This window comes from Mustelus asterias, chromosome 22 (assembly GCF_964213995.1).
Source record: "Mustelus asterias chromosome 22, sMusAst1.hap1.1, whole genome shotgun sequence".
NCBI lineage: Eukaryota > Metazoa > Chordata > Chondrichthyes > Carcharhiniformes > Triakidae > Mustelus > Mustelus asterias.
In genome coordinates, this window is record NC_135822.1 from 70,564,836 (window position 1) to 70,589,688 (window position 24,853).

General features: G+C 51.0%; 1 protein-coding gene across 4 annotated transcripts in view; it reads left to right on the plus strand.

Moving 5' to 3' along the window:
- The window catches only part of LOC144510169 (lysyl oxidase homolog 2-like), a 109,691-nt gene that overhangs the window by 81,857 nt on the left and 2,981 nt on the right, over window positions 1-24,853 (plus strand). For all 4 annotated transcript variants that reach the window (XM_078239600.1, XM_078239597.1, XM_078239598.1 and 1 more), the window contains exons 6-13: window positions 4,138-4,321; window positions 9,020-9,168; window positions 10,887-11,054; window positions 12,461-12,626; window positions 12,981-13,224; window positions 19,747-19,862; window positions 21,566-21,702; window positions 24,315-24,426. In XM_078239600.1, the coding sequence (XP_078095726.1) occupies window positions 4,138-4,321; window positions 9,020-9,168; window positions 10,887-11,054; window positions 12,461-12,626; window positions 12,981-13,224; window positions 19,747-19,862; window positions 21,566-21,702; window positions 24,315-24,426 (1,276 nt within the window). The remainder of the gene's footprint in view (window positions 1-4,137; window positions 4,322-9,019; window positions 9,169-10,886; window positions 11,055-12,460; window positions 12,627-12,980; window positions 13,225-19,746; window positions 19,863-21,565; window positions 21,703-24,314; window positions 24,427-24,853) is intronic.

Here is a 24,853-nt window from a genome sequence, read left to right on the forward strand (position 1 = left end):
CTGGCCTAGCCAGCGACGCCCACGCTCTGTCAATGAATTAAAAGATAGATCCTCGAGTGGATGTGAATCTCCGACCTCCTGACTCGGTGGTCACAGCGTTCCTGACAGTGTGCGTTGTTGGAGATAGTCATCTCCCTCTGACGAGGAAGTGTGGTAGTCAGAGAGTGAGGTAGGCCCTGGAAACTGGACAGCAAACCTGAGCTTCTAACCACCCCGCTCTCGAGTGTCCTGTTTAATTGGTGAATGTTATAAAGCGTCCTTGAATAGTTTGGGAACTGGAATCACCACATCACACATTCCACATGGTATCTGTCATGCACATTGGAAAATAAAAACCAGATGGATGTGTTGGCCAGGAATCTTAAGCACATATTATTCACTCAGAGATACACTGCATGAGTTCTTAAAAGAAATATCACTCCAGCTTTTTCCCCACCCTCTGGCATTCGCAGGTCAGATTATACCCACAGCTGATTGAATCATTGGAAATGAGAAGCTTGCTTGTGGAGTGGCTGGGTACAGATCACAGAATCCTACAGTGCAGAAGAGGCCCTTCGGCCCATCGAGTCCGCACCGACGTATGAAATGCCCTGACCTGCTCACCTAATCCCATTTGCCAGCACCGGGCCCGTAGCCCTGAATGTTCCAGTGTGCCAAGTGCTCATCCAGGTACTTTTTAAAGGATGTGAGGCAACCCGCCTCCACCACCCTCCCAGGCAGCGCATTCCAGACCCTCACCACTCTCTGGGTAAAAAGGATTTTCTTCAAATCTCCCCTGAACCTCCCACCCGCTTAGCCACACTGCGTGATGACCACAATCTCCCAGCTCTGACCCTAGTTCCGTGCCCATTCGCTGGTGAAAGCCCCCGCTGTGACCTCGGGCACAGAGCAAAGGACAGTGCGGCCGCCTTTCCTCTTCATTCTGCTTCTCCATTCCTCCCCTCCTTTCCTCTGAACCTCTCATTGTGATCCTCAATCAACCTCTTCACCTCCCTCCCCCTCCCCGCCACCTTTCCCCTCCTCCCCCTGCATTTATTGCCCATCCCTAGCTGCCCTTGAGAAGGTGGTGGTGAGCTGCCTTCTTGAATCGCTGCAGTGTAAGTGTGGTGTAGGTACACCCACAGTGCTGTTAGGGAAAGACTTCCAGGATTTTCACCCAGCCACAGTGAAGGAACGGCGATATATTTCCAAGTCAGGATGGTGAGTGGCTTGGAGGGGAACTTGCAGGTGGTGGTGTTCCCATGTATCTGCTGCCCTTGTCCTTCTAGATGGAAGTGGTCACAGCTTTGGGAGATGAACACCATATCCCACTTAGTTTGGCCGAATCTTCAGCTGGTTGTGTGTGACTCTCTGCAAGCTGTCTGCTTCACCTGGTCCCTCAGTGAAGTCCTCGATATCCAGCTCTTAAAACGGCACAGTGATTAGCACTGCTGTACTCACAGCACCAGGGACCTGGGTTCGATTCCCAGCTTGGGTCTGTGTGGAGCTTGCACGTTCTCCCCGTGTCTGTGTGGGTTTCCTCAGGGTGCTCCAGTTTCCTCCCACAGTCTGAAAGACGTGCTGGTTAGGGTGCATTGGCCCGAACAGGTGCTGGAGTGTGGCGACTAGGAGAATTTCACAGTAACTTCATTGCAGTGTTAATGTAAGCCTTACTTGTGACACTAATAAATAAACTTTTTTACTTTTTATTGGTCAACGGGGGGAAATCTTTCTCTTCCTGGATCGATGTTCATTCTTTTGCGCCAACTTGAGAAATACAGTGACACGCTACTACTAATATCTAGCAATCCTGATACTGATGCCCAATGACAAAGAATAAAGAAAATTACAGCACAGGAACAGGCCCTTCGGCCCTCCAAGCCTGCACCAACCATGCTGCCCAACTGAACTAAAACCCCCTACCCTTCCGGGGACCATATCCCTCTATTCCCATCCTATTCATGTATTTGTCAAGACGCACCTTAAAAGTCACTATCGTATCTGCTTCCACTACCTCCCCCGGCAGCGAGTTCCAGGCACCCACCACTCACTGTGTAAAAATCTGCCTCGTACATCTCCTTTAAACCTTGCCCTCGCCCTTAAACCTGTGCCCCCTAGTAATTGACTCTTCCACTCTGGGAAAAAGCGTCTGACTATCCACTCTGTCCATGCCTCTGATAATCTTGTAGACTTCTATCAGGTCGCCCCACAACCTCCGTCGTTCCAATGAGAACAAACCAAGTTTCTCCAGCCTCTTATAGCTAATGCCCTCCATACCAGGCAACATCCTGGTAAATCTTTTCTGTACCCTCTCCACTATTGACCTTAGTTCAATAGTGATCCTGACCTGACACTCTATGATAAAGGCAATGGAGGATCACCGGATATCAGTAGGGTGTCACTGAACAACAGTGTGCGGAGTGGCCGGGTTGGGGGGGGGGGGGTCACTGCTTGAAGACAGAGACCTTTATTTATGTTGTGCGCAAGTTGCCTTGTCTGGTGGAACCCACAGTGCTTTTAATGCCATCAATGATACACACGCAAATCTTCATGGACATGTTGTCCCCAGTCTGATTTAGAATCCGATTGCCCCACTTTTCACTGCTATCCTGTGAGGGAATGCTGTTGGATTTCTGGCCGCTGTGTGGGTTCTCTCGGGTGAATGCACGCACTCTGATAAAGCAGATAAGTGTGAGCCTCATTGGATCTGTAATCTCGACCCAGACTCCCGGCCTCTGGGTGGCTGCCATTGCCTTTGGAACTCAATCAAGGCAACAAACTCCGAAATACTTCAACGATAACAGGAGGTTGGAACAGCCCGGCTCTTGTGGGCTGGCGAGATGGTTGTGTGGTGAAAGGGGAAGCAGGTTAAGGTCAGGCTGTGTGTTCTGTGCACTCTGCTGAAGTTGTACAAGTCAAAACAAATCCTTCCGTCTGGCAAAGACACCACTTCGCAAGGCAGCTTTACAACAGCAGCAATGAAATTCAATAAATGCTCCTGTTATTCCACACTGCTCTCTCCTGGCCGCTGTCAGGCGAACTATGCGATCCTGAGCGAGGTGCCATTAAAGAATGATAGGATTGTGCAGCAGAGAAGAGCCCATTCAGCCCACCGTGCTCCTGCTGGCCCTTTGGAAGAGTTTTTCATTCAGTCCCATTCTACCCTTTATCTTTCCCCAGACCTCTGAACTGGTTCCTTTTCAAGCACTGATCCAATTGCCTTTGAAAGGCAGCAGTTGAAGCTGCCTTTTAGTTAACACATTGCAAATTCCAAACACTCCTGTACCTCCTGCGGTAGCATCCCACACCCTACCTCTAGCTTGCTCCTTATCGCTAAAAAAATGTCTTGCTTCCACATCCACGTTCTCCAATTCCCGATTCCCGGCTCGGGTCACTGTCTGTGTGGAGTTTGCACATTCTCCTCGTGTCTGCGTGGGTTTCCTCCGGGTGCTCCGGTTTCCTCCCACAGTCCAAAGATGTGCGGGTTAGGTTGATTGGCCAGGTTAAAAATTGCCCCTTAGTGTCCTGAAATGCATAGGTTAGAGGGATTAGCGGGTAAATAAGTGGGGGTAGGGCCTGGGTGGGATTGTGGTCGGTGCAGACTCGATGGGCCGAATGGCCTCCTTCTGCCCTGTAGGGTTTCTATGATTCTATGAATTTGAATGTTTCTAACTGGGCAGCCCCTTGTGAGGACAAGTACTCTGACAGTTTATCCTCAAACTCACCTGGATCTCCATGTTCGACCCAACTCTCCAATGTTCTAACTATTTGAGGGGTTGTGGGTTTTAAACAAAAAGGAAAAAGATGTGGTTTGCAGATGTAGATTTAAACTTACAGCAACACATTTATTGAAGCAGCTTTGGCCTGTCCAGAGTACAAACTGAAAATAGCAACCTGTGGCAACACCCGAATTACATCACCATCAAATCATACAATCAGCAACATGCAACCCTGTTAAACATATAATACTTACCGAGTGAGCTTTTTTCAATCTGGGCTCACTCCAGAATATCTCGCTGCCAGTTTTGGAAAGCAGTCCGTGTTATTAGTTGCAATAGTTTGGGAGGTTTCTGATCTTAGTGAGTGATGATTATTCGGGCAGGAACTGGGCGCTGACACACCCTGCTGTTTCAGTGAACCATGCTTCTGTTTCCATAGAAACCGTTGGTGCGCCTGAGGGGAGGACCGAAGATTGGAGAGGGCAGAGTGGAAGTGATGAAGAATGGCCAATGGGGAACAGTGTGCGATGATCGCTGGAGTCTCCAGGCAGCCAGTGTCGTCTGTCGAGAACTGGGCTTTGGCACGGCAATGGAAGCTTTAACTGGGGCGAGGATGGGCAAAGGTCAGACATTTACCACACCCGTGACCCTGCCCCAAAGCCTGAGCCCCTCGCTGACACCCTTCCCCCATCCCCTCCCCGGACACCCTTCCCCCATTCCCCTCCCCGGACACCCTTCCCCATCCCCTCGCTGACACCCTTCCCCCATCCCCCTCCCGGACACACTTCCCCCATCCCCCTCCCGGACACACTTCCCCCATCCCCCCTCCCGGACACCCTTCCCCCATTCCCCTCCCCGGACACCCTTCCCCCATCCCCCTCCCCGGACACCCTTCCCCCATCCCCTTCCGGACACCCTTCCTCATCCCCCTTCCGGACACCCTTCCCCCATTCCCCTCACTGACACCCTTCCTCATCCCCCTTCCGGACACCCTTCCCCCATTCCCCTCACTGACACCCTTCCTCATCCCCCTTCCGGACACCCTTCCCCCATTCCCCTCCCGGACATCCTTCCCCCATTCCCCTCCCCGGACACCCTTCCCCCATCCCCCTCCCGGACACCCTTCCCCCATTCCCCTCACTGACACCCTTCCCCCATCCCCTTCCGGACACCCTTCCTCACCCCCCTTCCAGACACCCTTCCCCCATCCCCTTCCCGGACACCCTTCCCCCGTTCCCCTTCCGGACACCCTTCCCCCATTCCCCTTCCGGACACCCTTCCCCATCCCCTTCCGGACACCCTTCCCCATCCCCTTCCGGACACCCTTCCTCACCCCCCTTCCGGACACCCTTCCCCCATCCCCCTCCCGGACACCCTTACCCCATTCCCCTTCCGGACACCCTTCCCCCATCCCCTTCCGGACCCTCTTCCCCATCCCCTCCCCGGACACCCTTCCCCCATCCCCTTCCGGACACCCTTCCTCATCCCCTCCCCGGACACCCTTCCCCCATTCCCCTCCCCGGACACCCTTCCCCATCCCCTTCCGGACACCCTTCCCCATCCCCTTCCGGACACCCTTCCCCATCCCCTTCCGGACACCCTTCCCCATCCCCTTCCGGACACCCTTCCTCACCCCCCTTCCGGACACCCTTCCTCATCCCCTCCCCGGACACCCTTCCCCCATTCCCCTCCCCGGACACCCTTCCCCCATTCCCCTCCCCGGACACCCTTACCCCATCCCCCTCCCGGACACCCTTCCTCACCCCCTTCCGGACACCCTTCCCCCATTCCCCTTCCGGACCCTCTTCCCCATCCCCTCGCTGACACCCCCACTCTCCCATCACCCTGACCCCCCTCACCCACCCCCTCACTCTCCCAGAACCCTGACCCCCCCTCCCCCACCCCCTCACTCTCCCAGAACCCTGACCCCCCCTCCCCCACCCCCTCACTCTCCCGGAACCCTGACCCCCCCTCCCCCACCCCCTCACTCTCCCGTAACCCTGACCCCCCTCACCCACCCCCTCACTCTCCCGGAACCCTGACCCCCCTCCCCCACCCCCTCACTCTCCCAGAACCCTGACCCCCCTCCCCCACCCCCTCACTCTCCCGGAACCCTGACCCCCCTCCCCCACCCCCTCACTCTCCCGGAACCCTGACCCCCCCTCCCCCACCCCCTCACTCTCCCGGAACCCTGACCCCCCCTCCCCCACCCCCTCACTCTCCCGGAACCCTGACCCCCCCTCCCCCACCCCCTCACTCTCCCAGAACCCTGACCCCCCCTCCCCCACCCCCTCACTCTCCCAGAACCCTGACCCCCCTCCCCCACCCCCTCACTCTCCCGGAACCCTGACCCCCCTCCCCCACCCCCTCACTCTCCCGGAACCCTGACCCCCCCTCCCCCACCCCCTCACTCTCCCGGAACCCTGACCCCCCCTCCCCCACCCCCTCACTCTCCCGTAACCCTGACCCTCTCTCTCCGACACCACCCCCCCCCCCCCCCCCCCCGGCAATCATCAGCGAACCCTGAGATTTCCGCTGAAAGTCACCCAGCCAATGAAGGCCTTTTTCCAAGTGTACTCCTTGTGGCAATGTGTAAATACAGCTGGCAGATTGTTACAGGCTGTGAGGGAGAGTCAGGGGAGTTCTCCCTGGAGTCCTCTCTCAACCCACATCACTGAGACACAACCGCGCCCCCCCCCCCCCCCCATAAACACTTTACTGCCCACGGGATCTTGCTGTGCACTAATTGGAGCTGTCACCTTCCCCACATTACATCAGTGAGCACATGTCTGTAATGGGAGACAGGTCCTCAATTTAAATACCAATGTTTGAAAGATGGCCACTGTGATAACTCTGTCTTTGTGTGTGCGTCTCTCTCTCTCTCTGTCAATCACTCTTTCTCTCTGTCTGTCTCTCTTTCTCTGTCTCTCTCTCTCTCTCCATTTCTCTCTCTCTGTCTGTCTCTCTATCTCTCTCTCTTTGTCTCTGTCTTCACCCCCTCTCTGTCTCCCCCCCCGTCTCCCCCGCACTCTGTTTCCCCCCCTCTCTGTCTCTCCCCCCCCTCTCTGACCCCCCCCGTCTCCCCCCCCGTCTCCCCCCCTGTCTCCCCCCCTCTGTCTCCCCCCCCTCTGTGTCTCCCCCCCACTCTGTGTCTCCCCCCCACTCTGTGTCTCCCCCCCACTCTGTGTCTCCCCCCCACTCTGTGTCTCCCCCCCACTCTGTGTCTCCCCCCCTCTCTGTCTCCCTCCCCCTCTCTGTTTCTTTGCTTCCTCACGCCATCCCCTGGGAGAGGAGTAAGCAGAGCCTGAGCTCAGAAACAATGAGAAAATTCCTTTCTGACTGTGAATGTCAGCTCCAGAGCCATTCACTTTGTTATGGTATATCTGTACATGTTGTGGTGTACCTGTTATGGTATATCTGTACATGTTGTGGTGTACCTGTTATGGTATATCTGTACATGTTGTGGTGTACCTGTTATGGTATATCTGTACATGTTGTGGTGTACCTGTTATGGTATATCTGTACATGTTGTGGTGTAAATGTCACCTCAGAGCAGCCTGTCATCCTCCATACAGCTGATAGGGGTCTCCTGTATCTGACCCTTCTCTTCCCCAGTCAGGCTTGGTCATGCAGACTGTTAGAGTGAGCTACAGCCTATGAATTAGGAGCAGGAGTAGGCCACTTTGCCCCTCGAGCCTGCTCCACCACTCACTAAGATCATGGCTGCTCTGATTGTAACCTCAGCCCCACATTCCCACCGACCCCCGATAACCTTTCACCCCCGTGTTAGCAAGAATCTATCGAGCGCTGCCTTAAAAATATTCACAGACTCTTTGCTTCCACTGCCTTTTGAGAAAGAGAGTTCCAGAGACTCACCACCCTCAGAGTAAAAAGGATCGTTCCTCCTCTCCGTCTTCAATGTGTGTCCCTTCCTTTTTAAACAATGACCCCTAGTTCTAGATTCTCCGACATCCACCCTGTCGAGTCCCCTCAGGATCTCATATGTTTCAATCAAGTGGCCTCTCAATCTTCTGAACTCCAGCGGATTCAAGCCTAGCCTGTCCTACCTTTCCTCATAAGACAACCCGCCCATTCCCAGGTATTAGTCTGGGAAACCTTCTCTGAACTCCTTCCAAAGGATTTACACCCTTCCTTAAATCGGCTGACCAATACTGTCCACACTGTCTGCTTCATCTATATAGGGGAGGTGATGGCCTAGTGGTATTATTGCTCGACTATTAATCCAGAAACTCAACTGGGGATCCAGGTTCAAATCCCACTACGGCAGATGGTGAAATTTGAATTCGGTTTAAAGAAATCTGGAATTAAGAATCTACTGATGACAATGAAACCATTGCCGATTGTCGAAAAAACTCATCTACTTCACTAATGTCCCTTTAGGGAAGGAAATCTGCCGTTCTTACCTGGTCTGGCCTACATGTGACTCCAGAGCCACAGCAATGTGGTTGACTCTCAACTGCCTTTGGGCAACAAGGAATGGGCAATAAATGCTGGCCAGCCAGCGACGCCCATGTCCCATAAATGAATAAAAAACATACACCGGATATGGTTTCACCAGTGCCCTGGTACAACTGAAAACATGATCTACCTATTTTTGGAATGATTTCTCTTTGCAATCAATGACATTCTATTACCTTTCCAAATTATTCACTGTGTCTGTATATCGGCCTTTTGTGATTCATGCACTAGGACACCCAGATCCTTCTGCACCTCAAAGCTCTGCAACCTCTCACTATTTAGATAATAATTGTGTTTTTAATTCTTCCTGCCAAAATGGTCAATTTCACATTTCCCCACATTATTCTCCATTGGCCAGATCTTTGGCCCACTCATTTAATCCATCTGTGTCTTTTTGGAGCCTCCTTATGTCCTCTTGACAGCTTACTTTCCTCCTTATCTTTATGTCTTTAGCAAATTTAGCATCCATCCCTTCATCTCCTTCATTGATATAAACTGTGAAGAGTGAGGCTCCAGTACCAATCCCTGCCGCACACCACTATCACATCTTGCCAACCTGAAAGCAACCCATTTATGCATACTCTCTGCTTCCTGTTTGCCAGCCAATCTCCTGGACTTGCCCCATAAACGACGAGTTTTTATTTTCCGCAATAGCCTTTGATGTGGCACCTTAACAGATGCCTTCTGGACAATTCACCCACCTCGCCCAGATTCCCAGTGGATCGTTGGGGAAGAGGTGATTGGGAGCATCCTCTGAAACGAGTAGGCATTGCAGCAATGTCTTCAGGCCAGAGTCTGTCTTCCTGATCTCTATCTAATCCCTCGCTTGCTCCCTCCCACAGGAATTGGCTTGACCCACATGAATCAGGTGTCGTGCACGGGCTTTGAGAGGTCCATCGTTGACTGCAAGTTTAACCAGGACAACCTGTGCAATCATGATGAGGATGCGGCAGTCCGGTGTAACATTCCCGCCATGGGCTTCGAGAAGGAAGTGAGTTCAAACCTGTTCATCAACCATTCCGACCCACTGCAACAACTAGTCCACAACGTGGCAAAACACCCCCAGTGTTTCACTGGAGTGTTAGAAAGTTCCTGACCCTCCGGGTGGGAGGCTTTGAGGAGGAATTTGACTGAGGGAAGTGGGAGAGAGGTTCAGGGGGAGAATTCCAGAGCTTGGAGTTCAGGAGGCTGAATGGAAACTGTCAGTTGGATATCTAACAGGTTCTCCCTGTGCATCATTCAGGGGCAGTGGGAGGCGGTGGCGTAGTGGGATTGTCGCTGGATGAGTAATCCAGAGACCCAGGATAATGCTCTGGGGACCCGGGTTCGAATCCCACCACGGCAGATGGTGAAATTTGAATTCATTAAAAATCTGGACTTAAGAATCTACTGATGACCATGAAACCATTGTCGATTGTCTGAAAAACCCATCTGGTTCACGAATGTCCTTTAGGGAAGGAAATCTGCCATCCTTACCCGGTCTGGCCTACATGTGACTCCAGAACCACAGCATTGTGGTTAACTCTCAACTGTCCTCTCAGTTGAAGGGCAATTATGGATGGGCAATAAATGCTGGCCTTGTCAGCAATGCCCACATCCCTTGAAAGAATAAACTTGAAGCTATAGTGAGGGTTTGGGTTAGTGTTGAATGTGAAACAGGAGATTGATTAAATAACTCCGAGGATTCTCTGTATGTTGGTGAACTTTGATGAGTCCGAGAATGCTCACCTCCTCATTCCCAAGCCTCTCTCACCTTGAAGCAATGTCACGTCACAAGGACAGCATCACCTAGAGGTTCCCTCCAAGTCACTCACCATCCTGATTTGAAAATATATCGCTGTTCCTTCACTGTCGCTGGGTCAAAATCCTGGAACTCCCTCCCTAACAGCACTGCGGGTGTACCTACACCACAGCGACTGCAGCGGGTTCAAGAAGGTGGATCACCACCACCTTCTGAAGGAATGGGCACAAAAGGCTGGCCTTGCCAGGAGTGCCCCACCCTAAGACCAAGTTCAACCAAAGCCCAGAAGAAAGCACTATGAGAGGAGTATTGTGTGCAGTTTAGGTGTCCTTATCTGAGGAAGGATTTCCTTGCTCTAGAGGGAGTACAGGGAAGGTTTGCCAGGCTGATTCTTGAGATGGCAGGTCTGTCACATGAGGAGAGTCTAAGACGGTTAGGATTATATTCACTGGAGTTTAGAAGAGTGAGGAGATTCTAAAATTCTAACAGAATTAGACAGGGTAGATTCAGAAAGAATGTTCCCGATGGTGGGGGGAGTCCAGAACTAGGGGTCATAGTTTGAGGATAAGAGGTAAACCTTTTAGAACTGAGGTGAGGAGAAATTTCTTCACCCAGAGGGTGGTGAATGTGTGGAATTCACTCCCACAGAAAGTAGTTGAAGCCAAAACGTTGTCTGATTTCAAGAAGAAATTAGATATAGCTCTTGGGGCTAAAGGGATCGAGGGATATGGGGGGGAAGGGGGGGATCAGGATGTTGAATTTGATGATCAGCCATGATCAGAATGAATGGCGGAGCAGGTTTGAAGGGCCGAATGGCCTCCTCCTGCTTCTAGTTTCTATGTTTCTATGAGTACTTTGGGGAAACGTTGTATCGATGACGTTGTATAGATGTCTTGCCAATGTTGATGGTGATGGCCAGGTGCTGTCTAAAGCTCTTGCTCTGTGTTCTTGAACCGCCCTCTCCACAGATCCGCCTGGCTGGAGGGCGTACACCGTTTGAAGGCCGTGTGGAAGTACTGGCTAAGAAGAACGGGAGCCTGCGGTGGGGGACCGTCTGCAACAGCAACTGGGGCCTGATGGAGGCTATGGTGGTGTGCAGGCAGCTGGGCCTGGGCTTTGCTGACCACGCGGTTCAGGTAGGAGTCACCACCTTCCTTATCATCTAACTGATGATATCTGTGCTAGGGCCAGGCGGCAAACTGAATCGCCCAGCAAATTAGGCGCATATATTGTTCTGAATGACAACCAGATGTTCCAGCTCTCTTCCAGCTGTTATCAGACCTCGGTTTGACCACTCCTGGAATATTGCGCGCACGTCTGCCCCCCCCAATTTATTCCGAGGATTTCAGAGTGCTGGAAAAGGTGCGGTAAACAGGTTCTGAAGGATGCTACTCAGAACTCCTCAATTCTGGAAGACGTGTGATCAGGAATTGAACAGGGCGTGTCTTTTTGGTCAGGGGCTTGTGGGAGGATTGAAGGGGGAGAGAGGGTCAACTCAGAGGTCATCATCAGAGTTTATTCAGCTGACAAAGGAGTTTGGTATGGTGGACATAAAGCAAACCTTTCTGATTGTGGGGAGGCAGAAATAAAGGATAGTCACTGATAAATCCAACAGGAAACTCAGGAGGGATGGCTTTCACCAGATGGCAGTACCAGGGTGATTTCATTTTCATAGCATAGGTTAATGCCCACTCGTTACAGGAATCCAGCCTCCTGGGTTCAATGCTGAAAATCTCTTGTGAAGAAACTCAGAAGAGGTTGTAGTCAAATCTGTTTCCCAAAATGCAGCTTCTTAAAGAGAAGAACAGGGAGAGAGAGAGAGAGACTGCTTCTTAACTTGCTGCTAAACTGCTTCCAAAACACACTCCCCAAAACGAAACTAAAAGCCCAAAGGGAAAAACGCCTGTCACCTGACTGCCACAGCTTAGCTCCACCCCCAATGACATCACTGAAGCTGGAAGCTGCATGATGTAAAAAAACACTTTCTTAAAGGTACACTCACATGACAGACTGTTGAACACACGACCACAGTGAGTGGTGGATCAGTGTGAAAAGCTTCAAGTACCCCGCATCGAGCCACAGTCAATTACACAACTGACCTGTCAGGAATGTTCCCTGAATATTGGTTCCAGAGTGATTTCATTTTCACCCTGGAAACAACTTTTTCTTCTGGGTCCAATCCGGAGATATAGATCCGAGAGAGTGTGAGTGGAGAATGGGAGGGGGTGTGGGCTGAGGCTGAGGACTGGGGGGAGTGAGGGCAGTCACAGGTGTTCCCTGTGTCCATGGAATATGAGATGTGGGAGTGCGGGAACGGAAGGAGGGAGGGAATGAGGGCAGTCCGAGGAGACAGCTGGACCCAGACTTGGAGCAAAGGTTAGGGGTTAGCCTTTTCTCCAAGATGGGGGAATGGGTAACTGGGGGAGTAAGATGTGGGATTGTGGGTATTTGAGGAGGTTGCTCGTTGACTGGCCCTCCTGCCAGCCCAGCTCAGCTTGGCAGGGTTCTCCCTTTGACTGACCTTTTTGGGATCTTTCCTCAGGAGACTTGGTTCTGGGAAGGTGACCCGAGCGCTGATGAAGTGATTATGAGTGGTGTGAAATGTTCGGGCACTGAGATGTCCCTTTTCCAGTGTCTTCACCATGGGGAAGAGCTTCACTGCCCTAACAGAGGGGGACAGTTTGCTGCTGGGATCTCCTGTACTGATGGTAAGCCCCTTCCTGTTTCAGCTGGGCTCCTAATGCCCGAGAGAGAGAGAGCAACAATGGAACATCGCCCACAATCTCAGGACATTACAAAGCACTTGACCCAACCAAATGAGTGTGTAACCACATGGAATGTAAGCCAAGTGCTCATTCTCAGCCATCTCCCAGCCAAACACAGCACTGGACATTGTCCGAGTGGAAATTATTGATCAGGACACTGCGAGTACGAGCCTGCCTTTGTATAAAGTTGTGCGATGGGAGCTTGATTCTGATAAATACTGTGAACTATTAGAAATGTATCCATCTCCAAGATTGGGGGTGTCTGGCGAACTCTAACCCGACTGTCTCTGTTTCTAGCTGCTTCTGATCTGGTTCTGAACCCCCGGGTGGTTGGAGAGACCGCCTACCTGGAGAATCGCCCCCTGTCCATGCTTTCTTGTGCTATGGAGGAGAACTGTTTGAGCAGCTCAGCCATTGGCCTGGCGCCTCTGACCAACTACCGTCGACTGCTGAGATTCTCTTCGCAAATCCACAACAACGGGGAGGCGGACTTCAGGCCCAAGGCTGGTCGCCAAGACTGGATCTGGCATGAGTGTCACAGGTACTCGCATTGTTCCCTCATATCTCTCTGCTCTTAATCCATTCTAGCACAGGCGTGATGGGCCGAATGGCCTCTTCCTGTGCTTTCTCATTCTGTCATTCTACATGGTTGACTCTTCAGTGCCCTCTGAAATGACTTAGCAAGACACTCAGTTACATCAACCCACCATGGAAGAGTCAATTAAGAATGAAGTTGAACCTAGGCACCAGAAATGACACCCCAGCCCTGTCGACCCTGCAAAGTCCTCCTTACTAACATCTGGGGGCTAGTGCCAAAATTGGGAGAGCTGTCTCACAGAGTAATCAAGCAGTAGCCCGACATAGTCACACTCACAGGATCATACCTTACAGATAACACCCCAGGCACCCCCATTACCATCCCTGGATATGTCCTGTCCCACCGGCAGTCGGGAGGGAGTTGCCCTGGGGGTCCTCAACATCGACTCCGGATCCCATGAAGACTCATAGCTTCAGGTTAAACATGGGCAAGGAAACTTGCTGCTGGTTACCATGTTACTGTGCCCTATCAGCCGATAACTCCTCCATGTTGAACACCACTTGGAGGAAGGATTGAGAGCGGCAAGGGTGCAGAATATACTCTGGGTGAAGGGGATTTCAATGTCCGCAACCAAGAGTGGGCTCAGTAGCAGCATCACAGACTGAACTGACCAGGGCCTAATGGATATCGCTGCAAGACTGGGACTGCAGCAGGTGGTGAAGGAACCAACAAGAGGGAAAAACTTACTTGGTCTCATCCTTACCAACCTGCCGGCTGCAGATGATCGGTCCATGACCGTATCGGTAAGAGTGACCAATGCACAGGCCACAGTCTTCACATTGAGGATACCCTCCATTGTGTGTGGCACTATCACCGTGGCAAGTGGGACAGACTTCGAACAGATCTAGCAACTTACAACTGGGTATCCATGAGGCGCTGTGGGCCATCAACAGCAGCGGAACTGTACCCAACCCCAATCTGTAACCTCATGACCCTGCATACCCCCCACTCTGCCATTGACAGGAGATGAACCCTGGGTCAATGAAGAGTGGTAAGAAGTCTCACAACACCAGGTTAAAGTCCAACAGTCTCCACATCAATGAAGAGTGGCAGGATTCTGCGGTAATGTTTGATTCTGAGAGTTTACAATGTGTGATTTCCATTCATCTCACACCAAATGTGGACTGCGGGTAATCTGTGTTTCCCCTTTCACCAAGCGTTTCCACTTGATGAGAGATTCCAACACATTGAACCAGGGTTGACCCCCTGGCTTGATGGGAGTGTTAGAGTGGGGGATATGTCAGACTACAAGGTTACAGTTCGTGCTGAAGTACAGTTCCGCTGTTGTTGGTGGCACACAGCACATCATGGATGCCCAGTTTTAAGTTGCTAGATTGGTTCAAAGTCTGTCCCATTTGGCACAGTGGTAGTGCCACGCAACACGATGGAGGTTATTCTCAATGTGAAGGCGGGACCTTGTCTCCACAAGGACTGTGCGGTGGTCACTCTTACCGATACTGTCATGGACAGATGACCTTGTTTTTTTTTTAAAGTTTATTTATTATTGTCACAAGTAGACTCACATTAACACTGCAATGAAGTTACTGTGAAAATCCCCCAGTCGCCACACTCCAGCGCCTGCTTGGTTACACTGAGGGAGAATTTAGCACGGCCAACGCACCCTAACCAGTTCGTCTTTGGAGTGTGGGAGGAAACCGGAGCACCCAGAGGAAACCCACGCTGACACGGGGAGAACGTGCAAACTCCACACAGACAATGACCCAAGGCCGGGAATTGAACCCAGGTCCCTGGCGCTGTGAGGCAGCAGTGCTAACCACCGTGCCACCAATACTTTGACCTGGAAGTTGATAGTTGAGCTGACTGAACCAACTGGCTGTCATGGTGGAGATGAGGGCTGGAAACACTGCTCCAATGCAGCAAGGTTCCTGAGCTGTCTGCTTCGACAATAACCTCTGGAGCCAGTGTCCTCTCCTCTTCCTGCTGGATATGTCACTGAAAAGATTACAGCTTAAATCAGAGGTTCTTAACTGAAATATTCAGTGCAAAACATAGAAACCAGGAGTGGGAGTAGGCCATTCGGCCCATCGAGCCTGCTCTACCATTCACTATAAGAAGGATGTGGAAAAGATTGAAAGGGTGCAGAGGAGATTTACAAGGATGTTGCCTGGATTGAGTGGCATGCCTTATGAGGATAGGCTGAGGGAGCTCGGTCTTTTCTCCTTGGAGAGACGTAGGATGAGAGGAGACCTAATAGAGATGTATAAGATGTTGAGAGGCATAGATCGGGTGGACTCTCAGAGGCTTTTTCCCAGGGTGGAAATGTCTGCTACGAGAGGACACAGGTTTAAGGTGCTGGGGGGTAGGTACAGGGGAGATGTTAGGGGTAAGTTTTTCACACAGAGGGTGGTGGGCGAGTGGAATCGGCTGCCGTCAGTGGTGGTGGAGGCGAACTCAATAGGGTCTTTTAAGAGACTCCTGGATGAGTACGTGGAGCTTATTAGGATGGAGGGTTATAGGTAAGTCTGGAAGGTAAGGATATGTTCGGCACAACTTGTGGGCCGAAGGGCCTGTTTGTGCTGTAGTTTTTCTATGTTTCTTAATATGATCATGGCAAAGGGACATTAACACAAGTATTATATCCTGATCAGGCAATGCTGAGGTTAGGTTATGAAATAGAATCTAATGGCCAATTAGATCCACCTTACCCACACAGCATCATCAGAATAGTTATTCACTAAAACATTCTACACTTCTGGTCAGACCCCATTTGGAATATTGTGAGCTGTTTTGGGCCCTATACCTGAGGAAGGATGCGCTGGCCTTGGAAAGAGTCCAGAGGAGGTTCACAAGAATGATCCCAGGAATGAAGGGTTTGTCATATGAGGAGTGGTTGAGGACTCTGGGTCTGTACTCGATGGAGTTTAGAAGGATGAGGGGGGTTCTAATTGAAACTTACAGGATACTGCGAGGTCTGGATCGAGTGGACGTGGAGAGGATGCTTCCACCAGTGGGAAAGACCAGAACTCGAGGGCACAACCTCAGAGTGAAGGGACGCTCCTTTAAAACTGCGATGAGGAGGAATTTCTTCAGCCAGAGAGTGGTGAATCTGTGGAACTCTTGGCCGCAGAAGGCTGTGGAGGCCGGGTCATTGAGTGTCTTTAAGACAGAGATAGATAGGTTCTTGATTAATAAGGGGATCGAGGGTTGCGGGAATAAGGCAGGAGAATGGGGATGAGAAAAAAATCAGCCATGATTGAATGGCGGAGCAGACTCGATGGGCCGAGTGGCCTAATTCTACTCCTATGTCTTACAGTCTTCATGAGTCCTATTGCTTCCATTTCTTGTTAGATAGTTCATGTTTTTATGAAAGGGTGGGTTTGAGAGATCCCTGGGCCTGCACATTGTATGCAGGAAGAGATGATCTGGCGAGTGACCTGATTGTTGGTGGTGGGAGCTCGCTGTGGGGAGATTGGCTGCCACGTCTCTGACACTCACTGCCCTGCTGAGCTGCCCAGCACTGCCTGATGTATCAGGTTGCAGTGTCAGTCTCGCTGCCGTGCTGATAGGGCTTTAAATGGGGGAAGATTGGGAGGGTGGGTAGGGGAAGAGGTGTTGGGGTGCGTGCGGTACGTAGCATCTCTACCTCTGAGCCAGGTTCAGGTCCCACTCCGAGATTTGACAGCCATGGCAAGTGCGTTGATAGTGCCAATCTGGCAATTCTTCCAGCAAGCACATGGCACACTGCAAGAGTGGTCAGCTATGCATGACGCAGAGTGGCGCCCCCTCAAGCTACAGCCTCCAGTGACAGACTAGTGACTTAGGATCAGAGAATAGAACCATAGAATCCCTACAGTACAGAAAGAGCTCATTCGGCCCATCAAGCCTGCACCGGCACATTGACAGAGCACCTTACCCAGGCCCTATCCCCATTGACAGAGCACCTTACCCAGGCCCTATCCCCATAACCCCACATATTTACCCCGCTAATCCCCTCATCTTGGGACACTAAGCAGCAATTTAGGATAGCCAATCCACTTAAACTGCACATCTTTAGAGTGTGGGAGGAAACCGGAGCACCCGGACGAAACCCACGCAGACATGGGGAGAATGTGCAAACTCCACACAGACAGAACAAAAGAACAGTACAGCACAGGAAACAGGCCCTTCAGCCCTCCAAGACAGTGATCCAAGCCGGGAATCGAACCTGGGTCCCTGGCGCTGTGAGGCAGCAGCGCTAACCACTGTGCCACCTTGTCGCTTACTGTTCTCGGAAAAAACAAGCTACAGCAACAGACATAACTGTGTCCCTCATCTGCATCACGCGTCTTAGCAGACAGGGGGAGCTTTCCAAATGTAATATTGGCAAGGGGTTGGTCGAGAAGTGGAAGTGAGTAATGCACACTTCAGTGGGGGAGTGCGTCAGAATCTGCAGGTGGTTCCCTGGGGGTTTTTAGAAGGAGGTTAACCACGCAGGGATTAAAGCAGCTTTTAAGGTGCTACTTCACCATATCCAGGGCCAGGTCAGTCAGAGTTGCAAACTCTTACCCTCGGTGTGATTTGCCTCTGAAATTACTGGCTCCTACCACCAGGTGGCACTGCTAGCCCCCAGAAAGGAAGAGATTTGATTGGCAGAGCAAAGCCACCCTCTGCTGACAACAAACTCACATTACACCCTGGAGATACAAGCCCAGGCTGGAATTCTCCCACCCTTCCCGCCACTGGAATTTTGTTGGCTGGGTCGCGGACATTGTGAATCCCCATTGACAGTCGGGTAGGAATTTCTGGCTTTTAGACCAGCGCGGTCGGAGAATTCTGCCCCCAGTCTCCGAATCTAAATCTCCGAATCTGATAGCCAAGTTCCGCACACATGAGGACGACCTCAACCAGGATCTTGGGTTCTTGTCACACTATCTGTAACCCCCACGACTTGCCTGGACTTGCAAAATCTCACTAACTGTCCTGTCTGGAGACAACACACATCTCTTTAACCTGTGCTTATCCCTCTCTCCACTCACATTGTCTGTAAAGACTTGATTACCTGTTAAGACTCGTATTCCAACCATTATCTTGTAAATTGAGTTTGTGTCTATATAGGCCCTGTTTGTGAACCAAAGCCTGCACTCACCTGATGAAGGGGCGGCGCTCCGAAAGCTCGTGCTACCAAATAAACCTGTTGGACTTTAACCTGGTGTTGTGAGACTTCTTACTGTGCCCACCCCAGTCCAACGCCGGCATCTCCACATCCGAACTGTGTACACAAGTTCTTGTACACAAGACAAGGACTTGTGTACACAGATCCTACCTGCCTCGAATCATTTCAGTGTCTGCTCCTTCATAACTGGAGAGTGGTTGATGTCCAGGGGGGAGTGCGGAGAATCACTTGCTGTGAGTTTGGGATCTTGTGAAGACTGTTTGTCCCTCTGCTGATTGGTGCTTTTGGACGCTGGCGCGTGTTTATTGCAAATCTCTGCCGATACCCTGAGCCTTGGCAGCCAGAGCTCTGATGAAACATTAGATCAGGAGATGGGGATTGGACAACTAGCACAGTTCCTTCAGTGTTTGTCTTGGGTTGGATAGAGCCAGACACTGTTAAACATCTTCGACCCCTAACAGCCCAAAGGAGCAGAACAAAGCTCTCGGAACAGTATCTGCTGATTGACATCTATTCATTGGACCCTCATCCATCAAATCATGAGCTATTGCGCTGGTCTTTAGACCTGTTATTTGGAATCTTGCTTGATGTGTAGGTTAGTGGGGTAAATATATGGGGATAGGGCCTGGGTAAGATGCTCTGTCAGAGATTCGGTGCAGACTCGATGGCCTGAATGGCCTCCGCTGCACAAAAAAAGGCGGCACAGTGGTTAGCACTGCTGCCTCACACTGCCAGGGACCTGGGTTCGATTCCAGACTCTGTGGAGTTTGCACATTCTCCCCATGTCTGCGTGGGTTTCCTCCGGGTGCTCCGGTTTCCTCCCACAATCCAAAGATGTGCTGGTTAGGTTGACTGGCCATGCCAAATTGCCCCTTAGTGTCCCAGGATGTGCGGTTAATAAGACGCTATTGGATCCTGTACGGGAATGACAGTGAAAGAGACTCATACTTAAAAAGCCAAGCCAATTGCTGGGATTTTACGGCCTTGCTCAGGCGAGGCTTGTAAAATCCTGCCCGAGGCCAAAGGAGAATTCCGTTCTGCAAACCTCTCCCGTTCCAGAATCGGGATGGGCAAGGCGGTAAAACTCCAGCCAAAGTTCCCAACTCCTGGGTGAAAGTTGCGGCCAGGGATCAGCATTTTTCTTCAGGAATGACTGTTCCATGTTAACCTTTCAATGTTACACTTGCCTCCGTTCCTTAAGCAAAGCCTCTTTGGCCTCTTGCCCCCTTTCCCCACCGTTGACCCTTGAGGGAATTATTGATGATGTTGGTGCGCCGGAGGGGAATTGAGGATGTGAAGGGCGGGGTCTTGTCCAAGATGGCTGACTGCTGCTTATTCTGCTCGATCTGTAGGCACTACCACAGCATGGAGGTGTTTACAAATTACGACCTGCTGATGCTGAATGGAACCAGAGTTGCTGAGGGACACAAGGCCAGTTTCTGTCTGGAGGACACAGAGTGTGATTCAGGTAAGGTCACCCATTCCCTGTGCGTTACCCGTTCCCGGAGCACCAAAGAAAGACTTGCAATGATGCAGTGCCTTCCGTCACCTCAGCATGTCCCAGAGTGCCGAATGGCCAATCAACTCACGGTGCCGATAAGCGGAATTGGCGTACGGTGAGACATCTGTTTTTGCCATGTCGATTGAGGGTCAAGTATTGGCCTGGACTCCAGCTTAGAAATTATGTTACATAGAATCATAGAATCCTACAGTGCAGAAGGCCATTCGGCCCATTGAGTCTGCACCGACCACAATGCCACCCGGCCCTATCCCCATTACCCCATGCATTTACCCTAGCTGGTCCCCCTGACACTAATTTAGCGTGGCGAATCCACCTAACCCGCACACTTTTGAGTGTGGGAGGAAACCGGAGCACCCGGAGGAAACCCACGCAGACACGGGGAGAACGTGAAAACTCCACACAGACAGTGACCCAAGCCGGGAACTGAACATGGATCCCTGGTGCTGTCACAGGATAGAGTTATAGAATCCCCACAGTGCTGAAGGAGGCCATTTGGCCCGTCAGGTGTGCGCCGACCACAATCCCACTCAGGCCCTATTCCTGTAACCCCATGCATTTACCCTAGCTAGTCCCCCTGACACTAGTGTCAATTGGGCATGGCCAATCAACCTAACCTGAACATCTTTGGAGTGTGGGAGGAAACCGGAGCACCCGGAGGAAACCCACGCAGACACGGGGAGAATGTGCGAACGCCACACAGACAGTGACCCAAGCCAGGAATCGAACCCAGGTCCCTGACGCTGTGAGGTAGCAGTGTGCTACAATTCACAAAATTGTTTGAGAGAAAACAGAGCCATGGTTTGACACTCGTCCAAAAAAATGGCGCATCTGACAGTGCAGCACTCCCTCCGTGGTAAGCTGGTGATTTAGCCAAGACTTTGTGTGTTCAGGAGTGGAGTGGGACCCGAACCCAGAACTTTGTGAGTCTGAGAGCAAGGAGCTACGCTCGTGACTGCACTCCAGTGGTACATCACTGGCTGGAGTGCTTTGGATCAAGCTGAAGATGTGTGAATGCAACTCCAGGCCTTTCCCGATTCACACCTCAATATTTAACACAGGGACAGTAAGAAGTCTCACAGCACCGGGTTAAAGTCCAACAGCTTTATTTGGTATCACGAGCTTTCGGAGTGCCGCTCCTTCCTCAGGCGAGTGGAGAGGTCGGTTCACAAACATGGCATATATAGACAGAGACACAATTGCAAGATAATGGTTGTCTTTACAGGTAATCAAGTCTTTACAGGTACAGACAGTGCGAGTGGAGAGAGGGATAATCACAGGTTAAAGAGGTGTGAATTGCCTCAAGCAAGGACAGTTAGTAGGATTTTACAAGCCCAGATCAAATGGTGGGGGTTGCATGTAGTGTGACATGAACCCAAGATCCCCGTTGAGGCCGTCCTCATGCGCAAAGACTTGATTACCTGTAAAGACTCGCATTCCAACCATTATCTTGCAATTGTGTCTTTGCCTATATATGCCGTGTTTGTGAACCCACCTCTCCACTCACCTGAGGAAGGAGCAGGGATCCGAAAGGTCATGATTCCAAATAAACCTGTTGGACTTTAACCTGGTGTTGTGAGACTTCTCACTGGGCCCATCCCAGTCCAACGCCGGCATCTCCACATCATAACACAGGAACATCTGCATTTCAGAGGAAAGGAAAAACTACCAGTGTGCCAACTTTGGGGAACAGGGGATAACAGCCGGTTGCTGGGATACCTACCGACATGACATTGACTGCCAATGGATTGACGTTACTGACGTCGCTCCGGGAGAGTACATTCTTCAGGTAAGCACAGAGATTTCTCCAGGGGAGCCGGTCTCTGAAGGGTGAGATCGACCCAATCTGACTCGGGGGGGGGAAAAAAGCCATTCTTTATAGATTGCACCTTTGGCAACATCTGGATTCCCTCTCGAACTTCATAAAACAAATAGGAGCAAGCTCTGAGGCCATTCAGCCCTTTGAACCTGTTCCGCATGACTGTCAGTCAAGCACCTTCACATGTGGTCCTGTCATGTAGCCACACGGCACTCAGTTGGCACACAACAAGATCCCATGAACAGCAAGGTGGTGATGTTTCAGCTATATTGACCAGGGGAGAACTCTTGTAGAATATAGAACAGTACAGCACAGTACTGGCCCTTCGGCCCACGATGTTGTGCCGAGCTTTGTCCGAAACCAAGATCAACTCTTCATCTTCTCTTGGAGCAGGGAAAGGCTGAGAACTGGCCTGATAGAAGCCTTTGGGGTTCAGGAAAGGCTGGAGTTGGGCAGATGGAGAAAAGATGCTTCCAACTGCGGGAGAGAGCCAAATGATACATTCATCAACATAAGAAATATCACCAATAAAGGTCTTCTCCCAGGATGTGGAACACACAACCACAGCACATAGTCCCGATGTATTTCAGGGAGCTGGATAACCATACGAGGGAGAAAGAAAGAGAAGGATGTGATGATTTGGTGAGCTGACACTGACTGAGTGAAGCCTGGTGTGGAACAGAAACACTGGCATTTACCAGTCGGGCCAAATGGCCTGTTAATGTGATATAAATGTCCTTGGAGTTGGCTGTTTAAACCATCTGCAATGGTATAATCGGCAGATAAGGAAGAGAATAAGACTGAGAGGAAGTATTGAAATTCAGTGTATTGGAGAGGCTGCAGGACACGAGAGATGATTGAGGTGTGGAAGGAATGTGGTTGCTGTGTTAATCTCAGCACGCACCCTCCCTCAATGTCCTTCAGAGATGTTCCATTATGTTCTGTTCTTTAAAGTTTTAAGTTTATTTATTAGTGTCACAAGTAGGCTTACATTAACACTGCAATGAAGTTATTGTGAAAATCCCCCTAGTCGCCACACTCCGGTGCCTGTTCGGGTTACACTGAGGGAGAATTTAGAACGGCCAATCCACCTCACCAGCACGTCTTTCGGACTGTGGGAGGAAACCGGAGCACCCGGAGGAAACCCACGCAGACACGGGGAGAACGTGCAAACTCCACACAGACAGTGACCCAAACCGGGAATCGAACCGAGGTCCCTGACGCTGTGAGGCAGCAGTGCTAACCACTGTGCTACCGTGCCGCCACATCCCTCTGACAAGGCGAGAACACATTGAGAGGGTGCAGGAATGGTACCGGGGTTCTGAGAGGGTGAGAGAAGTTTTGTTGTTCTTGGAGCACAGCTGGTTAGAGGGATCTTTAATATCTGTTCAGAATGATGGGGGGCTTTGATCGAGTAAATGAGGAAATATTTTCACCGCCAGGATGGTCAGTGATTACAGGATTACAGATCACTGGAACAGAGGGAGGTGATGGCCTAGGGGTATTATCGCTAGATTATTAATCCAGAAACTCAGTTAATGTTCAGGTACCCGGGTTCGAATCCCGCCACGGCAGATGGTGGAATTTGAATTCCATAAAAAAAATCTGGAATTAAGAATCTGCTGATGACCATGAAACCATTGTCGATTGTCGGAAAAACCCATCCGGTTCACTAATGTCCTTTCGGGAAGGAAATCGGCCATCCTTACCTGGTCTGGCCTACATGTGACTCCAGAGCCACAGCAATGTGGTTGACTCTCAACTGAGCTCAGGCAACTAGGGATGGGCAGTAAATGCTGGCCCAGCCAGCGATGCCCATGTCCCACGAATGAATAAAAAAGTGGCGTTTGAGTTGTGATCTGGAATGCTGTATCTGAAAGTGTGGGTTGAAGCAATTCAATCGGAACTTGTAAGTACATATCCAATTTCACAGTGGCACAGTGGGTTAGCACTGCTGCCTCACAGCGCCAGGGACCCGGGTTCAATTCCCGGCTTGGGTCACTGTCCATGTGGAGTCTGCACATTCTCCCTGTGTCTGTGTGGCTTTCCTCCGGGTGCTCCGGTTTCCTCCCACATTCTGAAAAACGTGTGGGTTGGGTGCATTGGCCATGCTAAATTCTCCCTCAGTGTACCCGAACAGGTGCCGGAGTGTGGTGACTAGGGCATTTTCACAGTAACTTCATTGCAGTGTTAATGTAAGCCCACTTGTGACACTAATAAATAAACTTAAAAGGTGATGTTGCAGAGCTCTGGGCAAAGAGCACCAGGAACCAAGTGCTTTGTGGTGTCCTGACCAGTGTTACTCTCGCCAACAACCCCACCAGAGTAGGTGAAGTGATGCTAGCTATCATTTTGCTGTTGCTGACGCGATGGTGACGACCCATTTTGTGGCAATCCTTGAGCTCACTGGTGATGCTTGGATGTTGTGTTGAGGTGCTCGGTGAAGGCAGAGACCAGGGACTTTGGGAAGAAGACACTGATAGTGTGGAACAGTTCCCAGCTCCCCCAAATGGAAAATAAATGACAGGGTCACAGCTCACTGTGTCCGAGTGCTTTTGTAATTCATGTCTGTTAATCTGCAGGTCATCATCAATCCCAACTATGAGGTGGTGGAGTCAGACTACAGCAATAATGTTGTGAAATGTCGCTGCAAGTTTGATGGACATCGCATCTGGACTTACAACTGTCATGTTGGTGAGTGACAACGGGAAGATATTCTTTAAGGATCAATCATTTCCTCTCTCCCGACTGGCCCACTGGGAGTCCAAATTAACTGCTTCATACTGCTCTGAGGAAACGTCATCCAGACTTGAAACGTTGGCTCTGTTCGCTCTCCACAGACGCTGATGGTAACACTTGGAAATAGTACCCCCGAGAGAAGGTTCCCCTCATCCCCCTTCTTGAACTGCCTGAAATAGCTCCCCTACTTCATTCACATCTCCTCAGTTACCCACTGAAATATCAGCTCAGCTTACAAACATAGAAAATAGGAGCAGGAGTAGGCCATTCGGCCCTTTGAGTCTGCACCACCATTCAATGTGGTCATGGCTGATCATGCACTTTCAGTATCCCACTCCCTGCTTTCCCTCCGTACCCCTCGATCCCTTTAGCCAGTAGGCCC